The sequence below is a fragment of the Balearica regulorum genome, chromosome 3, assembly GCF_011004875.1.
Source record: "Balearica regulorum gibbericeps isolate bBalReg1 chromosome 3, bBalReg1.pri, whole genome shotgun sequence".
In the NCBI taxonomy this organism is placed as follows: domain Eukaryota; kingdom Metazoa; phylum Chordata; class Aves; order Gruiformes; family Gruidae; genus Balearica; species Balearica regulorum.
Genome location: NC_046186.1, coordinates 21,347,287 through 21,372,104, shown reverse-complemented (window position 1 = coordinate 21,372,104; position 24,818 = coordinate 21,347,287). Strand labels below are relative to the sequence as shown.

Genomic DNA, 24,818 nt, shown 5'->3' with positions numbered 1-24,818 from the left:
AGAGAAATAAGACTGCCTTGCTGTCTCTTTCCAAGGAGTTTATTTTATTTATTTCTAATATACTTGTAAACTTTATTGTAACTTGTGCTTCCTAGTGACATGTCCTCTACAATTTGATTTGTGGAAAATATTTCTATTAGAAATCATCATTGATTTTAATTTATAGACAATTCACTAAAACCAAAGTGTTTCATCACAGACTTGCAAGCATAGTTTGCCAGAGCACCATCACTGGCCGTGATGGCAGCAGCCATGGAGGTGTCTACGTTATTGGGTTAGTTTGCAGCATATTGTGCTTTTGGAGCAAATGCCCTGATTGTCCCTATTTTCCATGCTTATTTCAGTTCACAGAGCATATGGTATCAGCCACATAACTCTCCTTCTCTCATTTACTTATCTGGACAGTTTTGATTGTGTGTAGAGACTCTGCAAGCAGGATATAATTGCTTGGTGCTCTTAAACTATAAAATGTATTGGTAGGTAGCTGGGGATATTGCAATGCTCATCACCCCTGTGGGATGAACAATGAGTCTTTGCTGGCCGGCCAGTCAACAGTCAGGCGGGAAAGGTGCAGCCTCCATTGCTCCCTGGAAGGGATTTGTCTCCGGTGCTGCTGAGTTACCATCCTCCAGCTACCTGGTTTTCTTCCTTGAGATTTTATACCTTTTCCTCTTCAATCCTTGAGCTGTTAAGTAGCCCTATCTCAAGAATTTTACCTGTGGCTGGAATTTTACCTTTCCTATTTGGCATGGATGCTTGTCTATGTATTTTATTATAACTCTTGTTAGAACTAAGCAATTTTCTTGAAAGATTTAGGCAAGATTACACAACTGTGCTGCTCTGTCATTATGCAGTGGGTCATGGATAGCTGAACATCCAAGAGGATGGTGATAACGACCTGCCTTGAGACCTTCATGACGTGCTTTTCCATCAGGATCTCATCTTTCACCCAAGCGTTTTCTGGCTCATTATGCTTTCCTTTCTTACCAGCCCTACATTTTTCCATTTTCACCTCTTACAGAAATTCTTTCCAAACTCATCTGTTGCATCCCCATCCCTCTTTCTTTTATTGTGCTTCTTTTTCAATATTGCTGTTTCCAGCTGATCTTCCCAATGGCAACAGCCACTTTGGCCTCCCAGAAGGGCCAACAAGATAGGGCCTCAGGAGAAAAATGATGCCTGCTGCCCACGTGTGCCATCTTCATTGCATCTGTGCCCTGCAGGTCGACTGGTACTTGTTGAAATAAACAAACACATCTGCCTTGCTGCAGTGAGTTGGACTGTGAGTCCTACTGCGACCCACACGCAGACAGAAAAATATCCCAGGACTGGCTTATTAGGGGTGTCCTCCTGAAGCAGGTCAAGAACCCACTCTCCCTGTGTTACACCTTGTTCAGTTTATGTCCAGTCTCTGCATTGATTCCAGTTGCAGGGACCATTGCATTACTTGTAAGCAAGATCTGCTTCTGCATGTGTGGCCTGTTGCAGCAGTTACTGGCAGCAGGAGTGCATCACTGTGTGGCACCGGTGTGCCTTAGGATGGGCTGCTTAGGGGCCCACAAACATACAGGTTTTTTGCAGTAGCTTTCCTCAAGCAGCTTCACATCACCTGGGGGCATTCAGACTGGGATACCAGTCTAACCGCTCTGAAGTAAAATCCCTAAAACCCATACAGCGTGGGCGTAAGGAGCCTCAGCACCAACTGCTTTGATTCCTGATCTGTCACCTTTCTGCCTCATCACTTGCTAATACAGACATACTCAAAATTTATCCACTCAGTTCTGAGTCAATCACACGCAGTGGGCAAGGCCTGCACCCTTTGACTTTATCCTTTTATATTTTCCCACAACTGGAATTTCAAACCCACCTTCTTCCTTCTATCTGGCCCTCACGTAAGCATTGAATTCAAAGTGATTCACATGTTTTTCACTGTTGGTATATGTACTACTGACATCTTGAACAGAAGCTTAGTATTGAGATGCCCAAGCTTATATTCAGCATCTCTAGCAATGTATGTACCCAAGACAGGCTACTTCACATTGCTTCGTGACGTTTTTGAGCTGATTTAATTCAGTTGCTTTTCTGGACATAGATGTCTCTTTTCTATAACAGCTATTACAAATTGTGTGCATATTGTTAAATACAAAGCAGGATAAGAAGTGGGGTAAAGACCTTCAAGACAACTTGTAGCATGGTATTTAAAATAAATAGTGAAATCTTTCCTAAGTATTGATAAAAGTATGACTAATGAACTGTTATCTTTCATCCGCCAAAAGAGTGATGAAAAATCTATTAGAAAGATGAAATATAATAGAACTGCTATTTTGTACCAAAGGTACATTTGTAGTGGCAAAAGTTGTATTGCAGAAATGGTGTGAATACTCTATGCAGTTTTTTCTTTCTTTTTTATCTCTGTTTCCATCTCTCAAAATGCTGACTTTGTTAACATTTATTGCATTCTTCAAAGCCTCAAGCTGTGACCCTCTAAGATCATATACAAGACTAATGTGTCTTATCTGATTGTATCAGTCTTTGCAGGAACAGAGCCTGACTTTCAGTTAAATAATAAATTCTAAGAGATAAACACCCTCAAATTCCACTAAAAAGCAAAAAAAAAAAAAAAAGTGAGAGAATACACCTCAAAAATGTAATTGTTTGTATCTGTGCAGAATTGTTTACAGTTTCATTTTTATTTCCATTAACTCTGTAAGTCAGGAAACATGCAAATTACAGACTGGAATAATGTATTTTCTTATTCTCAGGAACAAAGCTAACTCAAACTTCATGTTAAAGAGTTGTATTAAATTCTAGGCACAACCTCTTTAATTATAGTGGTCCCTGTAAATTTGTTCAGGGGGAAAGGAATTGCTAAGTAGTTTCAGCAATTCCTATTTCCCTTTTGTGGAGGAATAATGAAAAGTGTGAATCACACTTTCCACATAATTTAATGAAATCCTTCATTAGTGAGACATGACATTTGTATTCCATATTAAATAAGTTCTTTGTGCATGGGAAGTAACTCTCTTAATTTGTTTTAAATTGCTAGGAATCTTACTACTTTTATAGGATGGATGCTGATTGCTATGCCATTGGTATTTTCACAACCAAATCAGTTTCAAGTGAAGGTTACAAACAGCATGCTAAACCAATTGCTGAAAGAGAATACAGCATTATTTATCAGTACTGCTTTCAATTAACATGTACTCCTTCTGTAATCCCACAGCTGACCAAACAGGAATGTTATTTATAGGAGATGCAATAATACAGGTCAGTAAACATTCAATTTTTCCACAGACATTTGTTTCATTCTTGCCTTTATGTTTATTTCATTAACTAACACATTGCAAATAATTTTCTCCCTACTGTATCTGGTTTTAGGTTAATGGTATAAATGTAGAAAGTGCTACCCACGAAGAAGTGGTAAGTCATTCCACTTTGATTTTTTGGTAGTGTACAAAATATCCTGTGTCCATACTGTTTTGTTTTAGCCTTGCTCCATATGAGTTTACTCTTTTTTACTATAAAGACACAGTTCTATAGTCAGATTTGTTATATTTGTGATTACCAAAAGCTTAATTTTGGCTGTTAGCGTTCATTATAGTTTCTGCACTCTTACTGTGACTCTTCTTCATAATAAGCTATATGCACTTGTAGCACAAATGTGCTGTTCTAAAGTTGAGTCTTCATCATTGTTTATTATAGTTTTTACATCCCCTGGATCAAATAAGTATTTCAAAGCACAAAATAAGGCAAAAATGCAAAATCCTGGTAGGTTACCTCTATGCTGCTCAGCAGAGTGCAACTGCTTTTCCCAGTATAGGAACTATATCAGTTTTGTCAATGAACGCATTATCTCCTTTCTTTTCCATTTCATTCTGGAGGGGACCCACATTTTCCCTCATCCTCCTTTTCTCTCTGACATTCCTATAGAAGCTTTTCTTGTTGTCCTTGACATCCCTGGCCAGACTAATTTCTATCAGGGCTTTGGCTTTCCTAACCTGATCCCTGGCTGCTTGGACAGTTTCTCTGTATTCTTCCCAGGCTACCTGTCCTTGCTTCCACCCTCTGTAGGCTTCCTTTTTTTTGTTTGACTTTGCCCAGGAGCTCCTTGTTCATCCACAGGGGCCTCTTGGTGTTTTTGCTCAACTTCCTCTTTGTTGGGATGCATCACTCCTGAGCTTGGAGGAGGTGAGCCTTGACTATTAGCCAGCTGTCTTGGGCCCCTCTTCTTTCCAGGGTTTTGTCCCCTGGTATTCTACCAAGCAGATCCCTGAAGAGGCCAAAGTCTGCTCTGCTGAAGTCCAGGGTAGTGAGCTTGCTGTGTCCCCTCCTCGCTGCTCTGAGGATCCTGAATTCCACCATTTCATGGTCACTGCAGCCAAGGCTGCCCTTGAGCTTGACATCCCCTACCAGGCCCTCCTTATTGGTGAGAATAAGGTCCAGCATGGTACCTCTCCTCGTGGGCTTCTCTATCACTTGGAGGAGAAAGTTGTCATCTGGTTTATTTCATTTATTGGATTGACTGTATGCGGATAAAGCCAGTTCCCATTCAGTCCATGTGCAGTGCTTTTCCAATCTGCAGTGCAAGTCAGCATAGATAAAAATTGTTACCCCCTGTTGCCTGTTTATTGGCAGTTAGCCGTCAATTCACTGACAACTTTATCTCAGCATCTGTAACAACCAGAAATGACATGGGCTTTGACAGTCTTATCAGAAAGGCAGAAATTACATGGGCAAAGAAACTAAACTTGCTTTTGTTACCTGAAGGTGATCTCTCTAGGTCAAGATAAAGTGCAGCTGCATGATCTTGTGGTCCCTTTCTTGGTGTTGATTAATACCATCAGGCTGAACCTCGAGAATAATTACAGAGAATCTCAGAAAAGCAGAGTCAGGTCTATTGTGTATTGCTGAACTGCCCTCCTGCTGTTTGTATTGTTATTGCACACACAAAACTCTGAACTTCCTGAAAGTTATCCCCCACAAAACGATAAGTTACATCCCTTAAGGATTGTTTTTCAGTACCAAGAAGCGCTCCAGAACTATCAATGTAACACAGCTATGCTGCAGTGGCGCGGAGTGACAAAGAAATGCATAATGCTGCTCTTTGCCCTGGGCATGGGAGTTCAATAGAAGCGTTAAACAAAACTTCCTGGAACAGCTGTAGACCATATGGCTGAAGAAGCTCCAGAAGGAAGAGAGGTCTCAATGGGCCAGGAGACAGATCTGCAAAGAGACTTTTCTACTACCACAACCCGGTATCATAGTCAGAGTGGGGTTAGATAAATACATCAGGTGGTAGAAGAAGGGGCTGATTCTATGAGATTTGAGATGAGGTAGGCTATTGCCAAAGTTCCTGAGAGAATGGAAGATGTTTTATTTCTTATTTTTATCAAAATTATGTCATTGCCTTTTTGTGAAATAATGGTTGAGATTTCTCATCCAAAATGAAGATCTCCTTATTTGCAATTGAAAAGAAATGCTTCAAGAAGAAGGGTTCGTTTAATGTCCCTAAGCTTTCAGCTTGTAGAAATCAGTTGTTTGTCAGTAGCTGCTGTTTGTAGATGGAACATGTCAGTGATGATGCGCTTTTCTGCTACCTGTCAGGAGGTAAGTATTTCTCATCTCATTTTTGTTGGATTACAGAGGTCAGAGTGTGTGCACTTGCACATAAACATGGCACTTAAACATCTAAAGTGAGATTTATATTTAATTTAGGAATAAGTGTGAGCAATCCATTTAATTTTTTAAAAAAGGAAGCTTTCAGTTTACATTCTTGAGGGGCCATGGATCCCTATGTCTTTTTGTTTTATGAAAGTGGATGTGTTTAAACTTCTGATATGGCACAGATCCAGAACTTCAATAATGTTTGCTTGAACAAAGGGCTTCTTTGCTCGGAGACTGGCTGGGCATCAGTCTACTTGTAGGAGATGGTGAGTGATTGCCTTTGCATCACTTGCTTTGTTTTTACTTTTGTCTTTGCTTCACGTATTAAACTCTTTATCTCAAAGGTTTTGTTGCTTTTGTTCTTCATATTCTCTCCCCTGTCCTGCTGGTGGGGGGAGTGAGTGGGCGGCTGTGTGGGTGCTCTGCTGCTGCCTGCAGTGAGCCCACCACAGACTGCTAAAAGGGATGCTGGTGGCAAAGGTAGAGATATTAAATTTCTTTACTGGTGCCAGCCATAATGATAAGCCATTGAGGGGCAGAGACAATTACATGCTTCTTGGTTTTTTTTGGTGTCAGGCTGTTGTTTTTTTCCTAATTGTCTTTTGGTGGGTTTTTATTTATTTTTTTTTTTAATTGTAGCTCTAGCAAATGTTTTCAAGAATTTGCTTTGGATTTTTTTATTTTGTTTTGTTTCACAATGGCATGTCTGGATTGTTTGGTATTTAGACTTTTCCCCCTTTTGTTCTTAATTTCTACCATTTTAGAGTATCTGCTGGTTCACTGTTATAGCATGTGAGGAGGTGCATTGAATAGGCACAAACTCATATAACCTGCATTTTACTAAATGGAAGATTACGTGTAATTGTCAGTTTGGCTCACAGGTGTTAAAGACTTAAGACCTACAGGGGTAAATACACAGGAGAGAAGGCTACAAGATCTGGGAGCTGTAGGAAATGAGGCCAGTTTGTTCTGTCTGCCACCTACCATCTTCACAACTGGCACTCTGGGGATGCTTATGTAGATAGCTGATCCTGATTGTACCAAGTGTGTAGTTTTGTTTCTTGACCCTTGAACTTCCAGCAGGATTAAAAGGTGATCACTTCTCTGCAAGCCAAACAACTAGCTGGTCTGTCAGCAACGATTTCAGAACAAACTGACTTTTCTGGTTTTAATCTCTAATTACTAGAATTTGCTTTTCTCCACAATTCTTCAAGCTGCTACTGTCACACCTTAGTTCTGGCTAAGGGTATGGATAGAAACATAAATAACTCAAAATCAGGACTGAGGAAAATCCTGCTTTTACAGTAGGTAATACAAGAGACTGGAAAATTGAAAATAATTTATTTTCCTTGAAAAATAAGTTTATTTTTAGAAGTATGGTATTAGTGTGGACAGACTGTGAATACAGAAAATGTTAATTTGGAGATTAATATAGTTTCTGTATTGCTCATCTGAGAGGAAAATTAATTTTGTTTCCCTGGTGTCTAATCAGATTATCACCCTGTACAACACAAAAGGAACAGTCAGTTCTGCTGAAGGGACAGGGGGAAGAAGCAGAGGGGAAGAGTAATTTGGTTGAAATTCACAATGAAGGGACACCACTTGGCTGGGACTTTGGTTTGCAAGTTATTCACAGTAAACTGTGAAAGGAAATGAAACACGAGGTGATAATTTGCTGATTCAACAGAATTTTTCAGGTTGGTAAGTATCATAGAATCATGGAATCATAGAATCATAGAATGGTTTGGGTTGGAAGGGACCTTAAAGACCATCTAGTTCCAAACCCCCTGCCATGGGCAGGGACACCCTCCACTAGACCACGTTGCCCAAAGCCCCATCCAACCTGGCCTTGAACACTTCCAGGGAGGGGGCATAGCTTCTCTGGGCAACCTGTTCCAGTGCCTCACCACCCTCACCGGGAAGAATATTTTCCTTATATCTAATCTAAATCTACCCTCCTTCAGCTTAAAGCCATTACAGCTTGTCCTGTCACTAAATCCCCTTGTAAACAGTCCCCATCCAGCTTACTTGTAGGCCCACCTTCAGGTACTGGAAGGCTGCTATAAGGTCTCCCTGGAGCCTTCTCTTCTCCAGGCTGAACAACCCCAACTCTCTCAGCCTGTCCTCACAGGACAGGTGCTCCATCCCTGTGATCATCTTTGTGGTCCTCCTCTGGACCCACTTCAGCAGATGAAGGATAAGGGACAGCTGTGAAGACTGACAGTAGGACTCAGTGATTCCGTGGCAATACAGTAGAAGGCAATCTCCTGTACAGATAGTAGAATAGACAAGTTGTCTGGGTCGACTTTCTTCTACCTACCACCTTCTGTGAATAGCCCTCTTGTCCACACTGTTCTCTGCAACAGCATTTGAGGGAAACCCAGGGAAATCTCTGCTAAAGGCTACTCCTGAGGATATTTCCTTGTCTCGCATGTTGTGGTGCAGGCTGGGTGCTTCTCTCTCTGTTCTTAGTGGAAGAGGGAACTAAGATTCAGAAGGATTTTAGTGAATCCCTGAGGTGAGCACTGCCCTATGATGAAATGCACTAGATGTGCCTATTTGTATCCACTGTAAGCAAAATATGGATGACATGATGGTTTTTCATCATTGGAGCTTTTCAAGATTTGATTGGACAGAGTGCTAAATAATCTCATGTAGGCTGCCTTTCCCATGAAAGGTTGGGCCAGATGATCTTTTGAGGTCCTTCCCAACCTGGTCTGGTTTATGATTCTATGATTAGTTCAAATGTAAGTTTCAATAAAATTAATACCATTTCAAGATAGTAAATTGTTTATTTCTATTAGCTAGAAAAGGCAGAAATGAGTGTCTAGATATATAAAATGAAGAACTAGCTGCTACATGATATTTTTTTTACTATCTTATTCATATACATTTATTGTAAATTCATGTGTTTCATGTGTTTTAGTATTTCAGACAAATGTTAATCTAATTGGAATTTTGTTCACTGACCCAGGAAATACTTAGAAACATTTCTTTCTTCTTTTTTTTTTTTTTTTTTTTTTTTGTGAGAAGTCTCACAGAAGGGAATCACTAAATAAGCAATATCCATTAAAAAAGATAATCCATTCAATGGGGATTGGTTCAGATTTTCAGAATTTGAACTTTTAGCCAGTAGCTATCAAATGTTTTTGCCAGATCTTTGATAAATTCAGATGTTTATTGTAATACTATTTAATGTGTTATTTGCATGTCTGGCAGGGAGTGATGAACTTGTGCTTCAATAAACTGATTCAGTGAGATACAAGGAATAAATCTGAAAATTGCTTATCTTCCTTTAGAAACTGAAATTTTATTTTCATTCATCCCTTATTCCATCATCCATTCTGTGTTAGCTCTTTCAGAATTAAAGTTCTCTGCAAGGTCTTCTGGAATTCAGTTACAAGTCATGGAACATAGGTGATTAATTTTATCCATATAATATCAGAAAGAAAAGGTCACGTAATAGAAAAAAAATTGTAAGATACATACCTAAAAAGGTACATAATGCTTAACTGCTCAACAAATATATCAAATTTTGTAAGAAAGATGATAAAAACCATAGAATTATAGTGATGAGTTAATAAAATCAATGAAATCATTAAAATAATTGTAAAATAACTTCCCAAATTGAAAGATGCTTGTGAAGTAGCAAAAATACATTCTTGCAATTTACTAATTTTACCATGTAGTAATATCATACCAACAAGTAGATTTTATTGATTTATGCTGTTATTAAAATCATTAATGTACTTCTATCTTTAAACAAATTAAGATATATATTTACAATGTGAAAACTGCAGAGTTATGTTCTGTTGATTTAACTACATGTTGATATTTGAATATGTAACTCAGTAATAATTGAGGCAGGAACCTTGTGATATTTAGAGAAAGTAAAAATAAAGTTTTCATTTAATATCCATAGAGGGTTTACTACCTTCAGATTCAGGCCAGAAATATTCAGCAGTACAGATCAAAGTTCAAGAGAAATGCTCATTGTTTTGCTAGATTTCCCAGGCAGCTGGTACATTAAAATGTATAGATACCCTTACAGACATACACACATTTCTGAACCAAGACTGACACTGAACTTCAGGTTATTCCTTGAACTTTTACAGTTTTTCCTGTGGGAAGCTTTTCAGTTTGAAGATGCTCTTTCACTTACAGAGAAACTGTTATGAAGTCAAAAAGAACAGTGTAATTGAAATATGACAAGTATAAAATAGAGAGTTTGGCTAGTTAAATGAAGGAAAAGAGAAATATTTTTCTACACAGAAAGACTGTGCAGGTTTCATTTTTTGGAGATCTGTCTTAATGCTACCAAGATGAATATTCTTAGTATGTCAGCAATACTCTGCATGATTCACTCAAATAGTTAGTCCTTTGTACTGCAATTTTGTTGTTCTGTCAACACAGAGGAAACAATCTATTATTGGTATGCTAATTCACCAGATCCAGAAGCATCCAGATTTTCTCACATCACGTGAAGACTCTCTGATTCCTTTGGATGTCATGGAACTGTTTGACTTTTTTCTTCAATGCATGGCTCTCCCATTTTCTTGGTACTTTCCAAAATTTGCTTTTAGATTTCTTCATTTTAGTAAATTATTTCTGTCGAGAGTTTAAAAGTGATGTTATAAATGGTTTTCATTTACAAGAAGTTGTGCTTCTGTATTCCCTATCTCTTGCTGCCTCACTCTGTTCCTCCCATTCTTTTTTTTTTACTCAACACTGGAAGAACAGGTGGATACTACTAAAGAGCATTTTAAAAAAGAACAGTTACCAAAAAGAAAAGAGACAATAAAATTGTACACACGTTCTGAAATAGTCTATATACATTACTTCAAAGTTTAACTGGAATTAAATCTTACTGTATGAATGCAAGTTAACAAAAAGTATGTGGTATTGCACAGAAACTTACCATTAGTGTCTTAAATCACCTCAACATCACACTCCAGGAATTGCACATATTTCCAGAGATTGTCATGTGTTAAAGTAATGCAGATGCAGTAGAGTGGAAATAAGAAATCAATCCCTTCAAAAATTATATTGAACATTGAGAGAAGTGTCTGTGCATTTTTGTGGAGGTGTATGTTTTGTCATGGGAAACCTAAAGAAATATGAAATAGAATAATCAAACAAAGCAGCCCTTGTGCTTCCAGAGAGATGACAAGTCTCAGGAAAATGTCAGAGAGGGAAGAAAAGGAAGAGCAGTAGGAAAGCACAGAAAATCTGTTCCAGTGACTTTTTGAAAGGGCTGGTGCTTTTCCTGATCTCACTCATGTGACTCTTACATAAAAATTAAAAAAAGTAAAAACTGAAAAGATGCAATTGACAAACATAAAGTGGCCTTCCTTCTCATATACATGAGAGCACTTCATTAGGCAAAACTTCTAGAGGAAATAAAATGAAGGTACATACTTTCACAAGCTTGACATTACCACTTCCCTTCTCCAGATCCTCTCTGTTCATGACAGCTGAAGAGAAAGGAAGGGGAAAATGCTGGAGATTTCTCTAGAACAACCTGGCAGGGCTATGCTGAAATAACTTAGAGGGATCCATCCTATTGGTACCCGCTGAGTCTCCTGTTGTTTTTTCAAAGTATTTTTATGATAAATGCTTTTAATCTTTTGAAGATAGTTTCAGCATTTTCTGATTTTTTTTCTTAAATAGTTTCAAAGTTGTTTCCTAAAAAAACCCAAACAAACAAAAAAAAACCAAAAAAAAAAGGGGGGGTTGAAAAGAACAAAGACAAAACTTTTAGGATATTGTACTTCTCTAGCTGATTTCACACACTGACCTACATTGTCATTGGATATTGGAAAAGAGGTTTTTACCTATCAACTTGTCTATGACTAGTCTCTGTGTATGAAATGTGATTTATTTAGTTTGTGATTAGGCATATTGTCATCCCAATATGCTGCTGTTACCATTATTTGTTTAAGTGGGCAATTTGGGACATAGAATAAGGGAGTCATATCTTGACTGGCATAAGGTTTCGATGTGCTCCAGGCTAAGAGGCTATCTCCGGTTACACACAGACATATGGACAGAAACAACATGGGTAGAATCCATCAGCCCTAAATATTACTGACAGGGAGTTTGCTGAGATGATCGCAGACTCGCTGCTTGGTTTCCTCACTATTAGGAGATTTACATTTGGGATCAGCCAAAGCAGGCGTGTAGATTTGAAAGCATTTGTAAATCGCTTTCAAACACAATGCAGTTTTCCGATACAGCTGTACGAGAAAGTGCAACATTTCTATAAATAAGTTTTCATGAAGAAACTCTTTAACCGTGAAACATTAAATAAGTTTCTGTTTAGTTAAAGTATTTTAATATATTTTTAGGACTAGAGAGACCAAAAAAAAAAATCAACTTCTGCAGATTTTACTTTCTTAATTTCATCTCAGTAGTTCTTAAAGAGTATCTTTGACATTGCCTCAGTTGGTCCCAAAAGATTGCTTTGGTCATCTATTATGTGGACAGCAAATACCTGTTATGGTGAGTAGATAGCTGCAGAACAGCAGCATGCATCAAAGAGCTGAAGTAGGAACTCAATGAAGTGAACGAACCCTTTTATTAGGAGCATTTATTTACGGGTTTAAGGCAGTTGCTTTCATCAGTAAAGACAGTATATTTTAGAAAATTAGCTGCTGCTATGTAGATGGGCAGTAACAGGAAGAGAAAAAAAAAATTAATAGCAAGAATGCTGATTTGTGACATTAGCGTGCAGAGGGAAGTTCTGCTCTTCATAGTTTTCCTATTCTTTCAGTTACCCTATAGAATTTTTCTGAGCTATTTTCTTGGGGATTTGGTCATAGTAGAACAGCAGCCCTGTTACTATGACAGTGAGACAAATAATTAAGAAAGTGTTTTTCGCCTTGCTTAGATGAAAAATATCTGAGTTTAGTTTCATTTCTCCAGCTGCTAATTTGCCGTAAGTATTTTGTATCCTGGCACTGCATAAAAATAAAGCTAAAAATCAGCAAATTATAATACAATTTTCAAATTTTGTGAGATGTACAATTCAACCTCACTGTTTGCCAGATGCTCTAAGAAACGCATTTATTTCATCACCGAACACATCTGGCAGCATTCCTCATTAAGTAGCAAGTTGTAGTATACTTTTGGTCTCCAGTGCTTTTACATGCAAATGATAAAACTCACATGCTTTAAAACACATTTTTGCCATTTAAATTTGCACCCTTTTGTGCTTTTACAGTGCCTTTGTAAAGGCTAGCAAAATTTCAGAAAAAGATTTAAAAAAAGGAGTAGCACGTTATGGTACCTGTGTTAAATGTATACTTTAAAATATTACATCATTTCTGTAATGTACTTGTGGAAATCTACTTTCTCTCAAGCTCTAAACATGTTAAGAAAACAGCCACAATTAAGTAGTTCAGATTTCAGTACTACTATTTTACCCCCATCTATTTCACATTCACTTAATTCCCTGGGTTAGAGAAGCAGCAAGTAGTCTGGCATTATGAGCATTTACGGTGTGTATGATCTTTGAGTACAAAAGCAGAATTACTATAATTAGAACTGATGGAAGAATTCAGCTACCTGGCACAAAGAAGCTGTAGGAAGAATTGAAGTCTTTGTTAAGGTATGGACATAAAATATAGTACTTGTATAAAGCACACAGAGAGTGTGTCTGGACAGCTACGATTTTAAGCAACACTTCCTAAGGGTAAAAGGAGTTAAGATTTTAAAAAATGGGGGGGGGGGGGGGGGGGGGGGGGGGGAAGAACCCAAATCCAAACATCTGTGTCCCTTTTAACCCTTTTCATTTTATATTTATTTCATTTATAAATATTGAAAGACCTACAAAGGATTTATAACAAATTATACTAGCCTCTTTAGTCATCTGTAAAGGGGCTCTTTCTTCCATCTCCTCCCACCTGTATAAAACTGAGCACCATGGAGGGAGACCAAATATTTAAGCTAAAGGAGGATGTTGAAATAAGAACAAAAGGCTGGATAAGTCTGGAGTGTCTTTGAAAGGGCTGGTAGGAAAAGAAATGACCAGGTTTTAAAACAGGACTTGATAGATTCAGGAACAGTGCCGTATGATGTCCCTTGCTATCCCTGACAATCGCTAGGAAGACCTGTCCACTCTTGCTTCCTTTGATCCTTGCATCCTGTGCACAAACCCGTCTATGTCTTCATGTTGGTCACTCTGCTGGGTTTCCACTCTGGTTGAGTGAGCTTCTCTGAAGCAGGCTCCTCTCCTTCTCATTTCTCCCTCTCCCTCCTTCCTTTCCCTACCTACACAATGTTTTGTGCTTTTGACTAATATTGGGTGACCCTCAGGATTTCATGAGGGTAAGAAGAGCTACAGCGTGCTATCTACTCTACCAAGCTGCAAGCTAATGAAGAGTTAGCATACATCCTTGTGATACTGAATACATTAATTAAATAAATGTGTTTGTAAAACACATTTTTTTTAGTCTTACTCTGTTTACATCAGTGAAACTCAGTTATTTTGCATTTTGTAAATTTCCTGAAATGAAAAGGAAAATATAAGTTATATAGAGGACTTCTTATACCCACATAAAATTAACTCATTAATAAAATTGGTGTATTTTTGATCACAAGGAAGATTAATAAACTCCTTTGAGATCACTGTATAAGCTGTACATAAGTATTGTTTGTTTTCAAAAAGTCATTGACTTAATGGGAGTGTGTCTAAATAAATGGACGAGTCTTATAGCTGTCACTAATACTTCAGGCACATTTGTTGAGCCACTGAATTGAGGCTAGATAATAGCACCTGCTCTTGTTCCGTATTGTAGATAGCAGACAAAACACTTACTCATAGAGCAGGAGTGTATTCATACACTTCAGATGGCAAATAAGCTAGCACATTGAGTCAAAACTATTACCGAACTGGATCGGGAGATCAAAAGAGGTTTTGCTGGTGTTGTTTTTTGTCTAATATGGTATTAGACAGCAAAAAGTCTAATAGACAAAATTATAGCCCAGTATTTAAACAAATGTGGCTCTAGCTGTAATCAGTACTCTGGGAGAAGAGAAAGTAATTCTTCAGAAGACTGTAACATGTCGATGAGATTTGCATGATGTTCCCCTCATCATTTAAAATTATTTTTTCCAGTACAGGAAATGTTTTGTATTGAATAAAAGAATATACTTTATGGTGACCTGTACTGAATAAATATTGGCCTGTACAGTAGCACAATTGCAAGGAAGCCTGGGCTGGGCTTCTGAGACAGTCTGCAGAAGGTTCAGGTATGGGACTTTGCCTAACACAAATTTCTTTCTGATGTGTACTGAATAGAGAAGATCATCTGCTGTTTTATGGTGATAGTAGTGCTTTGACGCTTGGGGAGTTGTGGAAAGAAAAGCACTAAAGGCTGACATATAGGCTTACTATTACTGTAACATAGTGCTGAATTTCATGCATAGGTGTTCACATTATCCTATTATGTTCTTCTACATGCTGTAAGTATTTCAGTGCAAAAGAGGAATGTTTTTTCTTTTCTAGGTGCTCCAGTTCTTTAAGCCTGAAACAGTGAATATATACATTATTACAAATAAGTTCTGTGCTTCATGCAAAGTGAAGGGCAGTCCATTGAGCTGATCAATCCATAGGTTTAGAACTTCTACCTGTATGTACTTCAGCTGTGAATGTGTAGACACCAAAAGCAGTTCTCAGTGCTTCTTATATTTAGCCCTATATTAACTCTGGATGTCTGTGAAATGTCTGTTAGACTAGAAAGACTTAGTACAAAAGGATCATTGCGGAAAAGTTTGTTGTAAGACAAGGAAGCAGTGCCTAAATTGTCAGTAATTTCTAAGTCAGAGAATGCAGCATATGACCTGCTGGATTTGATAACTTCAAAAGCTTCTGGTTTAGCTTTTGCACTCAGTAGCACAAGACAGTCTTCATTAAATATTGTCTATCATTCAACTGAAATTAGCTTCATCATCATTTCATACTATTGCCAGTGGATGATGGCAGTTTTCTGACTGATATCTCTCTCCTTAGAGGCCCTTTTAGTCCTATAAAATCCTTTTCTGAGAACTCTGCAGGTATGTTATGAATACAAGCAAACACTGACAAAGAAAATTGGAAGAGTAGCGGCTCCATGAAAACCTACATTTGGTCTTTTTAGCTCAATCTGTGCCAATTGGAATTTATGTAAACACAACCACTTAACTATCATCTAGAAGGATTTCCAAATGTATTTGAAGAATACGAACCTGCAGGTTTGGACTGCTCCAATTTATTTGCTTGAGAAGGCCTGCATTTGGGATAGAAATGTCTGCATTTCTCCAGATTCTGATTCCACTTAAACAATCACACTCAGTCAGATATGTGTATGTGTATCTGAACTGGAAGCGGCACTTTGATACTATAGTATGTGTTGCTGATATACCAGCTGTCAGTAATGATTTAATAAAGTGTCAGTCTAAGAACTGTATATTTGTTTTCTAATAATTTGGCCATTTCTGTCTGTTGTGACTTTTTAATACTTGAGACAGTTCTTTCTTTTTATAAGTAATGTGTAACAGTAGATGAGCAATGAAACATACAGCTTATTCTAAAATTCTGAGTTGAAGGATGGCAAAGTTACTTTCTCAGGGATGACTCAGGTAATAGTTTCTCAGGGATACTTCAGGTAATAGTTAGCCTTTAGCAAATTTATTTAAACTTCCACTGCTTCAGGGAACAGCTGGTTTGGCTCAAAATGTATTTTCCAATGCAAAATATGTATCACCATCTTTTGTGTCCCAGATATTTGTGTAAGCATTGTTTTGAACTGAAACACAGATTAAAGTGTGTAATTAAGTAGAAAAAATAATGTACAAAATAATGAAAAAACATTTAAAAAATTTCCTTCTTTGTCTGTAATTCCTGGTAATTATATCATACAGGAGCAGTGTTAGTTGTTTAAATTAATAAGCTTTTTAATGAAGCTTTGTGGTTAAAAACATCTTTTACTGTATTTGTAGGCAGAAATAAGAGAAAAGTGCTAACTGAGTGAACTAAGAGAAATTGCAGTTTAATTTAAATCTGTGAAAATTTCCATAACCGCATTTTCTTGATTGGGTTGGAAGGGACCTTCAAAGATTGTCCAGTTCCAACCCCCCTGCCATGGGCAGGGACACCCTCCACTAGACCAGGTTGCCCAAAGTCCCATCCAACCTGGCCTTGAACACTTCCAGGGAGGGGACATCCACAACCTCACTTTGGAAGTATCATTAATAGCTTCCATGGTAAAGTCAATATTATTCTCTGTATTTTTCTGGATAATTAGAAAATTTTGAAGTAGCCATACATGTCTGGTGCTGGTCAGCTCTGTCTTTTTTTTTTGCTGCTTGAGGGCTTTACATTTAAGTAGAGGGATGAGAGTAGAATACTTTTTAATCTATGGATGGTATCAGAGCAGTACTGTGTCATTATTGTTGCTATATTGTAGCAGTGACAACATTCTGGACAGAAACTACTTCATAAAAATATTTTTTACTTCACCACTTTTCTCCCATGCTTTCTCTCATCTTTTTAAATTTTAGTTGATGATTGAAACAGAGACTATATATTTGCAAAATGACAAGTAAAATAAAATCTCTCAAAATTGTAGCAATATAAGCATTCATCTAATGATCAGATAAAAATTGTAGAATAAGCAACAGAGATAAGAGACCACTAAAAAACTAATGCCCTGAATCTTTCATATCATAATAGGAAGAAGCCATACTGAAATAAATATATTAATTTTTTAAAGATGTAATCTTTAAAAGTATACATATGTATATTATCTTCTAGTAGCCATATAGAAAGCTAATAATTTAAGCTAATTATTCATCACAATCTGAGGAAATAAAACCACAAGATGCTACTAACATGTATGGCACAGACAGTTTTTCAAAACGAGTGGGTTGACTCATTAGCAATATTATACCAACTTGCATAATTCGTTCTGTGATTTGCTCAATGGTTGTGAAAGCTACAAATCTCTTCAGGCACATACACAAATGTCAAAGAATAGTACTGGTAAATTAGAGAAGTATAAGGAAAAGTTATTTGAGCCATGGTATATAATTATGTAGCATATCTATAATAGATTTCTGTAAAACTAATTTTAGTTCTAATTATAGGATAAGATAGCTAAGTGAAAATGAAAAGACTGGAAGAGCGTTGCAAGTCACTGCACAATTAATAAATTGACTGTCATTTTCCTAGTATATTTTTACATTTGTTCAGACACAAATGCTTGTTTTGGAGCAGCCAATTAAGCATTAAGGAAGAGAGTAGAGCTCTTTGAATACTGCAAATCTAAGGAATATTAGAATCAGAAGTATTTATTGGAAACCACTTCATAATTGGCCAGTGGAAAAGAGACAAATGTCAAGAAATCATTATTTCTTGAACTAACTTAATTCTGCTTCATGTTTTCCCAATACTGTTTGCAATCTGATTTTAATTTTATAAAGTTTTTTTAAAGCCATTTTGCTTCTACTGTCATTTTAAAGACTACTTGTACTGTGAGGTCTCTGTTTTTCATGCATCTTCCTTGCCTTCTCATAGCATGATATCAGATTTTTCAATTCTCCTCATATGGGCTGAGTTGAAACCGCCAAGTTTCCAAAAAACTTCCAAACATGTTTTAATCTAGGAGGTATTTTCAGTATTAAGTACTGTTATTCCTTTTTCATTCTGGGGGTTTAAGAATTTTTAAAAACTTTTAGTTCTCTAGATTTCATTGGGTATTTTACTATTCTGTGTTATGTTCTAATTCTCTTCATGTGTTTTACTACAACTTCTTGGTGGTTTGCTTGCTGCATTACAGGCTTGTACATAATCTTCCACCTAGGTACTTGTCAAGCTCAAGACTTGCACTTTGTGTGAATTTCAAGTGGTTGTTTTGTGAAATGCGTGTACTTCAAGATCAGATGTTCACCAGGAGATTCACTTCCTTTTACTTCAGAATTTTTGCTTCAGCCTTTTAGTCTGAATTAGATGTTCAATCTTAAATTTTCACCTATAGATGCAAGAAAGGATTCATTTCATCTAACGTCAGATGTTTAAAGTGTAAGGTTATCATCCAGACTCTCCTTATTTAGAGACAGACACCTGCGGGTGATGATTCCTTTTTATCCTAACATCTTTACTGATTTCTAGAAAAAATATTAACAACTACTTTAGAGCTGAATCTTTTGAATGGCCAAAGTTAAATGATTCTGCTCTCGAATAGATCTTAGCTAAAGGGACATATGGGTGAATTCATTCATCAAAGATATGTTCCTTGTCAATTTTAATTGCTGTTACAGTTCTGATCTATAATAAGACAGAACCTGATTCAAACAGCCAAAACTCTATCTGAATTTCTGAGCAGCGTGAATATTAATGATCAGGTACGTTTGAAGGTGTAGAGCAAGCCACAGTAAACACAAGGCACCAGAATTTAAAAAGAATGCACATCAGCTATGAATTGTGCCATTGACTTGCCTGCCTGAGTGAGGTATACAGGATTTCCCTAAAATGGGTGTTGACAGCAAAAATGAGGCAACAAAGTTCATTTGGTTTTCCTAAAATAGAAGTCCTATTTTTCTCTGCAGACTCTGGACTGTAGTTAGCTAAGTGAGGTCTAGTAGCTCCTATTTACATTTTTAACTTTCTCCCTGTTCTATTCTTGAGAAATGCATGTGAAAAAAAGAGAAAGATAATAAAGCCTGGCTTTATGAATGTACTTAGAGATATGCAAAATCTGCAAATTAGAGCCAGCATGAAAAGCGAGAGTATCTTTTGATGCTCTTTTCTCCTTCATACATTGAACACACAAGTGCATACATACACACGTTTAGTTGCAGTAAATCATAGAATCACAGAATCATGGAATGTTTCAGGTTGGAAGCGACCTCAAAGATCATCTAGTTCCGACCTCCCTGCTGCAGGCAGGACACCCTCAACTAGACCACGTTGCCCAAAGCCTCGTCATAAATGTATTTAAACAACTATTAAAAAAAGAACAAACCCAAAACCAAACTTTTACAATTCTCTTTTTATATTACCACAGTAAGGCAACAGTGCAACAGAGAATGTTAGTCCAAACCTACTGGATTTGCCTTTTTGGACTTAATGGACTTGTGCAAAAGCTTCAGTACCACAGAGCAGTGCATTATTTAGTGACCTTCTGTACTGTTAATACCTTCTTGTGAGCAGTGAAATTGATTTTATTTTTTTTAGTGTGTCATCAGACACTACCAAAGAATACAAAGTAGCTCCAGGACACTATGAGTGTCTTTTAAGGTGTTACTGCTTGATAATTTTAAACCAAAGCATTAATATTAGAGTTCTTTCCTTTTCAAAATATCATTTGAAAAAAAAAAATCAAATTTCACACTCTGCAGCAGTTTCTAATCTACTGGTTTGTTCCATACAGTTTTTGGATTTAATTTATCTTAATAATATTTGACTAAGGTCTTCAAAAAGTACATTAGGCAGTATGTCTGTCATGCTGTCTCCTCTCATCTCTTGACAAATATAAATGGTTTTGTGCAAACATTCTTTGTTAAAGAGGAAACAGCTCTTCTGCTGTGTTTGAAAGGTTTTTTTAAAATGTTTAGATCTATTAGAAAGTTCAAATTCTTCCTTGTTATTCCAAAGTCAAAGAATTAAAATGGTTCATACTTGTGGTTTTTCTAAAAAAACAATTGTGAATAAGAAAGTGAGTCCTCAGTATTAATTTTATGTCATTTGTGTTTCTTCCCATTGCATATTTCAGTACAGTGTTGTTACTATATTATAAATGTGTTGGTTTTGAAATTATCTATTGGATTTTACAAAATATTGATGTTGCTACACTGATTATAAGCTAAAGTCAGCATTACTAATATATTTACCACACAATGACAAGTGAAATGACACAGGCGATTATATACACAAGAATGGCTCTCTACAACTACCTGAAAGGAGGTTGTAGCCAGGTGGGGGTCGGTCTTTTGTCCCGAGTAAGGAGGGATAGGACAAGAGGAAATGGCCTCAAGTTGTGCCAGGGGAGGTTTAGATTGGGTATTAGGAAACATTTCTTCACGGAAAGGGTTGTCAGTCACTGGAACAGGCTGCCCAGGGAAGTGGTTGAGTCACCATCCCTGGAGGTATTTAAAAGACATGTAGATGTGGTGCTTAGGGACATGGTTTAGTGGTGGAGTTGGCAGTGTTAGGTTAATGGTTGGACTTGATGATCTTAAAGGTCTTTTCCAGCTAAAACGATTCTTCTTCTAAAAAAGCAGCATTTGGTGACAGGACCTTGTATTTCTTGGGGACACTGACTTCCTAGTACCCTGATACTGTCTGACATTTTTTCTTTGGAAGGGAATATATTGGGACTCCTTTTTTCTTCCTACCATATCACTTTTTTACCATTGTTGCACCCAGGCTGGATTCACTGAACCTAGACTACATGGATAGCATTGCTGCACTTCTTCCTTTATCATTTTTTTTAATTTTTGTTTAAACTGTCTCAAACTCACAGTGGTGGGTCAGCCCTGACCAGCAGCCACATCCCAGCCCACCCAGCTGCTCTCTCACCCCCCTCCTCGACAGGAAAGGGGGAGAAAATAGGATGAAAAAGCTCATGGGTCAAGATAAAGACCAACTACCATCATGGGCAAAATAGATTTGAATTAGGGAAAATTATTTAATTTTATTGCCAATTAAAATAGATTTGGGTAGTGAGAAGCAGAGATAAAAAACCTGAAGCAATAGCTTCCCCTCACCCCTTTTCCCAGGCTCAATTTCACTCTGCCATTCCCGACTCCTCCACCTCCCCCCGAGCTGTGCCCTGCGGTGGGTGGGTTGGAGCCGCCTGGAACCGGCTGTGTCCGGCACAGGGCAGCCCCGGCCTCTCCTCACAGCGGCCCCTGCAGCCCCCGCTGCTGCCAGCGCCTGGGCACTGCACCCCACACGTGTACAAGTAATACACGTTACCCACCTAATTTCAAATCAGGGCATTTGTTACACCCCTGTATGCTGCAGATGTCAGAGCCACTGCCTGCAGGATATTTGTTGAATTTTTTGCAGCCACATGTACTTGGCCTAAGCTTGGAATTTTTTACCGAGGATCAGGCCAAATGTCTTTCCACTTCTGGGACCAGATCAACTTACATGTATGGGTCAGGAATTTAAGCAACTTATTATGGTTTTGATTATAATAATATTCACCACGTGATTATGTACAAGATTACAAAGTGAAGCACATCTGCTGTTTAAAGTGCTTACATGTAATTTCATAATTAATTATTTTGAAGAGAAGTAATTAATTATTTTTCAACTTCATACAGATAGAAACTATTTCCAATAAAGCTTTGTTGATGAACGACTCCAAAATTCAGTGGTTCTAACAATACATTGTGGGGCAAAAAAAAAAAAAAAAAAAAATGCCATCTTTCATAAGCATTTCAGTCACATTTAAAAGCGTTTGATGTAGTTGCGAAGGCTCCATTGCAATGTAGTTTAGCATCCATAGTGCAAAGTCATTAGGTGGTGTAACTGGGCTAGATGGAGAACATCAATTCATTTCAAGGCCTAATGTGGATATTAATGAAGTTTGGGAAGACAAATTCATCAACCCAAGACTGAAAAGTCATTGCAGTCTAATTTAAACATATTCTAGGATATACCAACAGTTTCTTCAATTTTTATCATAGGCATTTTTCTTCTCTAGATCAGTTTATGTGGAGATATACATATGTATGAAATGCAGACAAATTTTTGCATGTATGTCTGAACTACGTTTTCATATATGGTCCAATATGATGATTATACGAGTCTGTTTCAGTGTTTGAACATAGCAAGCATAACCTGTATGTGGGGGGTGTATGTGTGTATATATGTGTGTGTGTATATATAGAATCATAGAATCATAGAATGGTTTGGGTTGGAAGGGGCCTTAAAGATCACCTAGTTCCAACCCCCCTGCTGCGGGCAGGGGCACCCTCCACTAGACCACGTTGCCCAAAGCCTCATCCACCCTGGCCTTGAACACTTCCAGGGATGGGACATCCACAACCTCTCTGGGCAACCTGTTCCAATGCCTCACAACTCTAACAGTGAAGAATTTCTTTCTAACATCTAACCTAAATCAACCCTCCTTCAGCTTGAACCCATTACCCCTTGTCCTGTCACTACACTCCCTCATAAACAGTCCCTCACCATCTTTCCTGTAGGCCCCCTTCAGGTACTGGTAAGCCCCAATTAGATCTCCCCAGAGCCACCTTTTCTCCAGGCTGAACAATCCCAACTCTCTCAGCCTGTCCTCATAGGAGAGGTGCTCCAGCCCTCCAATCAGCTTCGTGGCCCTCCTCTGGACTCGCTCCAACAGCTCCATGTCTCTCTTGCACTGGGGCCCCCAGAGCTCAACGCAGTACTCCAGGTGGGGTCTCACAAGAGCGGAATAGAGGGGCAGGATCACCTCCCTCGACCTGCTGGTCACGCCTCTTTTGATGCAGCCCAGGACACAGTTGGCTTTCTGGGCTGCAAGCGCACACTGCTGGCTCATGTTGAGCTTCTCATCCATCAATACCCCCCAGTCCTTCTCCTCGTGGCTGCTTTCAATCCATTCCTCTCCCAGCCTATAGTCGTGGTTGGGATTGCGCCGACCCATGTGGAGGACCTTGCACTTGGCCTTGTTGAACTTCATGCGGCTCGCACGGGCCCACCTCTCCAGCCTGTGAAGGTCCCTCTGGATGGCATCCCTTCCGGTAGAATCATAGTGAAGGTCTATAAGACGTGCTTTTTTTTAGCTCCCATTCAACTTATCATGGATGTATTCCAAAACATATTCAGGAATATTCATTTTGAATCTTGCTGGTGCGTCCAAATATTATGTGATGACAGATCTATATAAATACCTTAATATTAAAGCATTACTTTTGAGGAAAGGTTTATGTGAGTTGACATAGGTTTCATGAGTTTCCGAGCATTTTGTGCAAAGTAGCTAGTCTAAATCCACAAAACAAACATTCTGTTTTAATACTCTAATTCTATTCTAGTTTAATTTAGTTTAATTAAATCTCAGCTATTGAGCTTTACCTCACTTAAAGATAATATAGAACTTAAAGATAATGTAGAAATCCAGGATCTTTAAATGAGGTACTAAATTTAAAACAAAGCATCCGGTTACTGCAGAATTTCAGAAGTATTTTAGAATAATGTGATAGCTGAATCCTCACTAAAAGTTTTGTGTACAGGTATATATATTAGTCTATTTTAATATATATAAAATAGGCCTTTATATATCTCAAATAGATAGATATATACAGTACGTAAAATAGTCTGTAGATAAAGGAAGAACTATCTTTGTAGCGGTAGGATAAGAGTAGCAGAGTTACCAGTATCATCTTCATTCCTTAGTGAGTAATAAATAATGTCTAAAGTATTGCAGGAAATAAGGGGCAGAGGATTTCAGGAGACATAGTTGTTCTTAGACATTAGAACTCAACACATTGATTTGCTTTACAGTCCCGACACACTCTTGTATGACCTTAAAGAAGCATTTTAATTTTGCTGTGCTTCAGTTCCTGGTTATTCCTACTGTGATCATCTTGAGAGGATTTAGTCAGAAATCAATGATCATAATGTTTTTTTCCACAAAGAGACCTCAGGTTCTCTTGTAGTCAATTGTCCATGAAATCTTTGACTTGAGTAGAGCACCTCAAATCAGAGTACTGGGGGTGATTAGGTAGCACTAGCTGTTGTATTTTTTGGTAGTAAATCATTTAAATCTGGATTGAGCCTGTGAAGGAAACAAAGTTAAAATGCTTGAGTAGAGAACAGGAAGAGCAGAGAAATGGGGCCTTGGGGGAGGGAGGATTCTGACCATTAGGAAGGAAGAACTTGAAAGTGAATGTAGGTCCTTTCTGGGAAACTTGCTATTTAAGCTGCAGGCACTTTTTTTTTTTTTTTTTTTTTTAATCTCTTTCTCTTAGGCATTCCCTACCCCTTTGCTTCTGGACCCTCATTCCTCAAGCTCTCTCATCTGATCAGACTGCCTCTTATGTGCCTTCTCTGACCTTATTGAGCTCTTGTGCAAAACAGAACAGTTGTCATTGCCTCCCAGGGACTGATCTGTGGTCCCTAGTGCTACTGGAGGTTGCTAGCAATGGAAGTCGGTTTTTGACAGCCT

At 37.9% G+C, this 24,818-nt stretch overlaps 1 protein-coding gene across 1 annotated transcript in view; it reads left to right on the top strand.

The window, feature by feature from the left end:
* SNTG2 (syntrophin gamma 2) overlaps positions 1-24,818 on the top strand; it is a 285,035-nt gene that overhangs the window by 152,956 nt on the left and 107,261 nt on the right. Inside the window, exons 5-6 of the mRNA XM_075747252.1 lie at positions 3,224-3,267; positions 3,379-3,420. Coding sequence (XP_075603367.1) covers positions 3,224-3,267; positions 3,379-3,420 — 86 coding nt within the window. The remainder of the gene's footprint in view (positions 1-3,223; positions 3,268-3,378; positions 3,421-24,818) is intronic.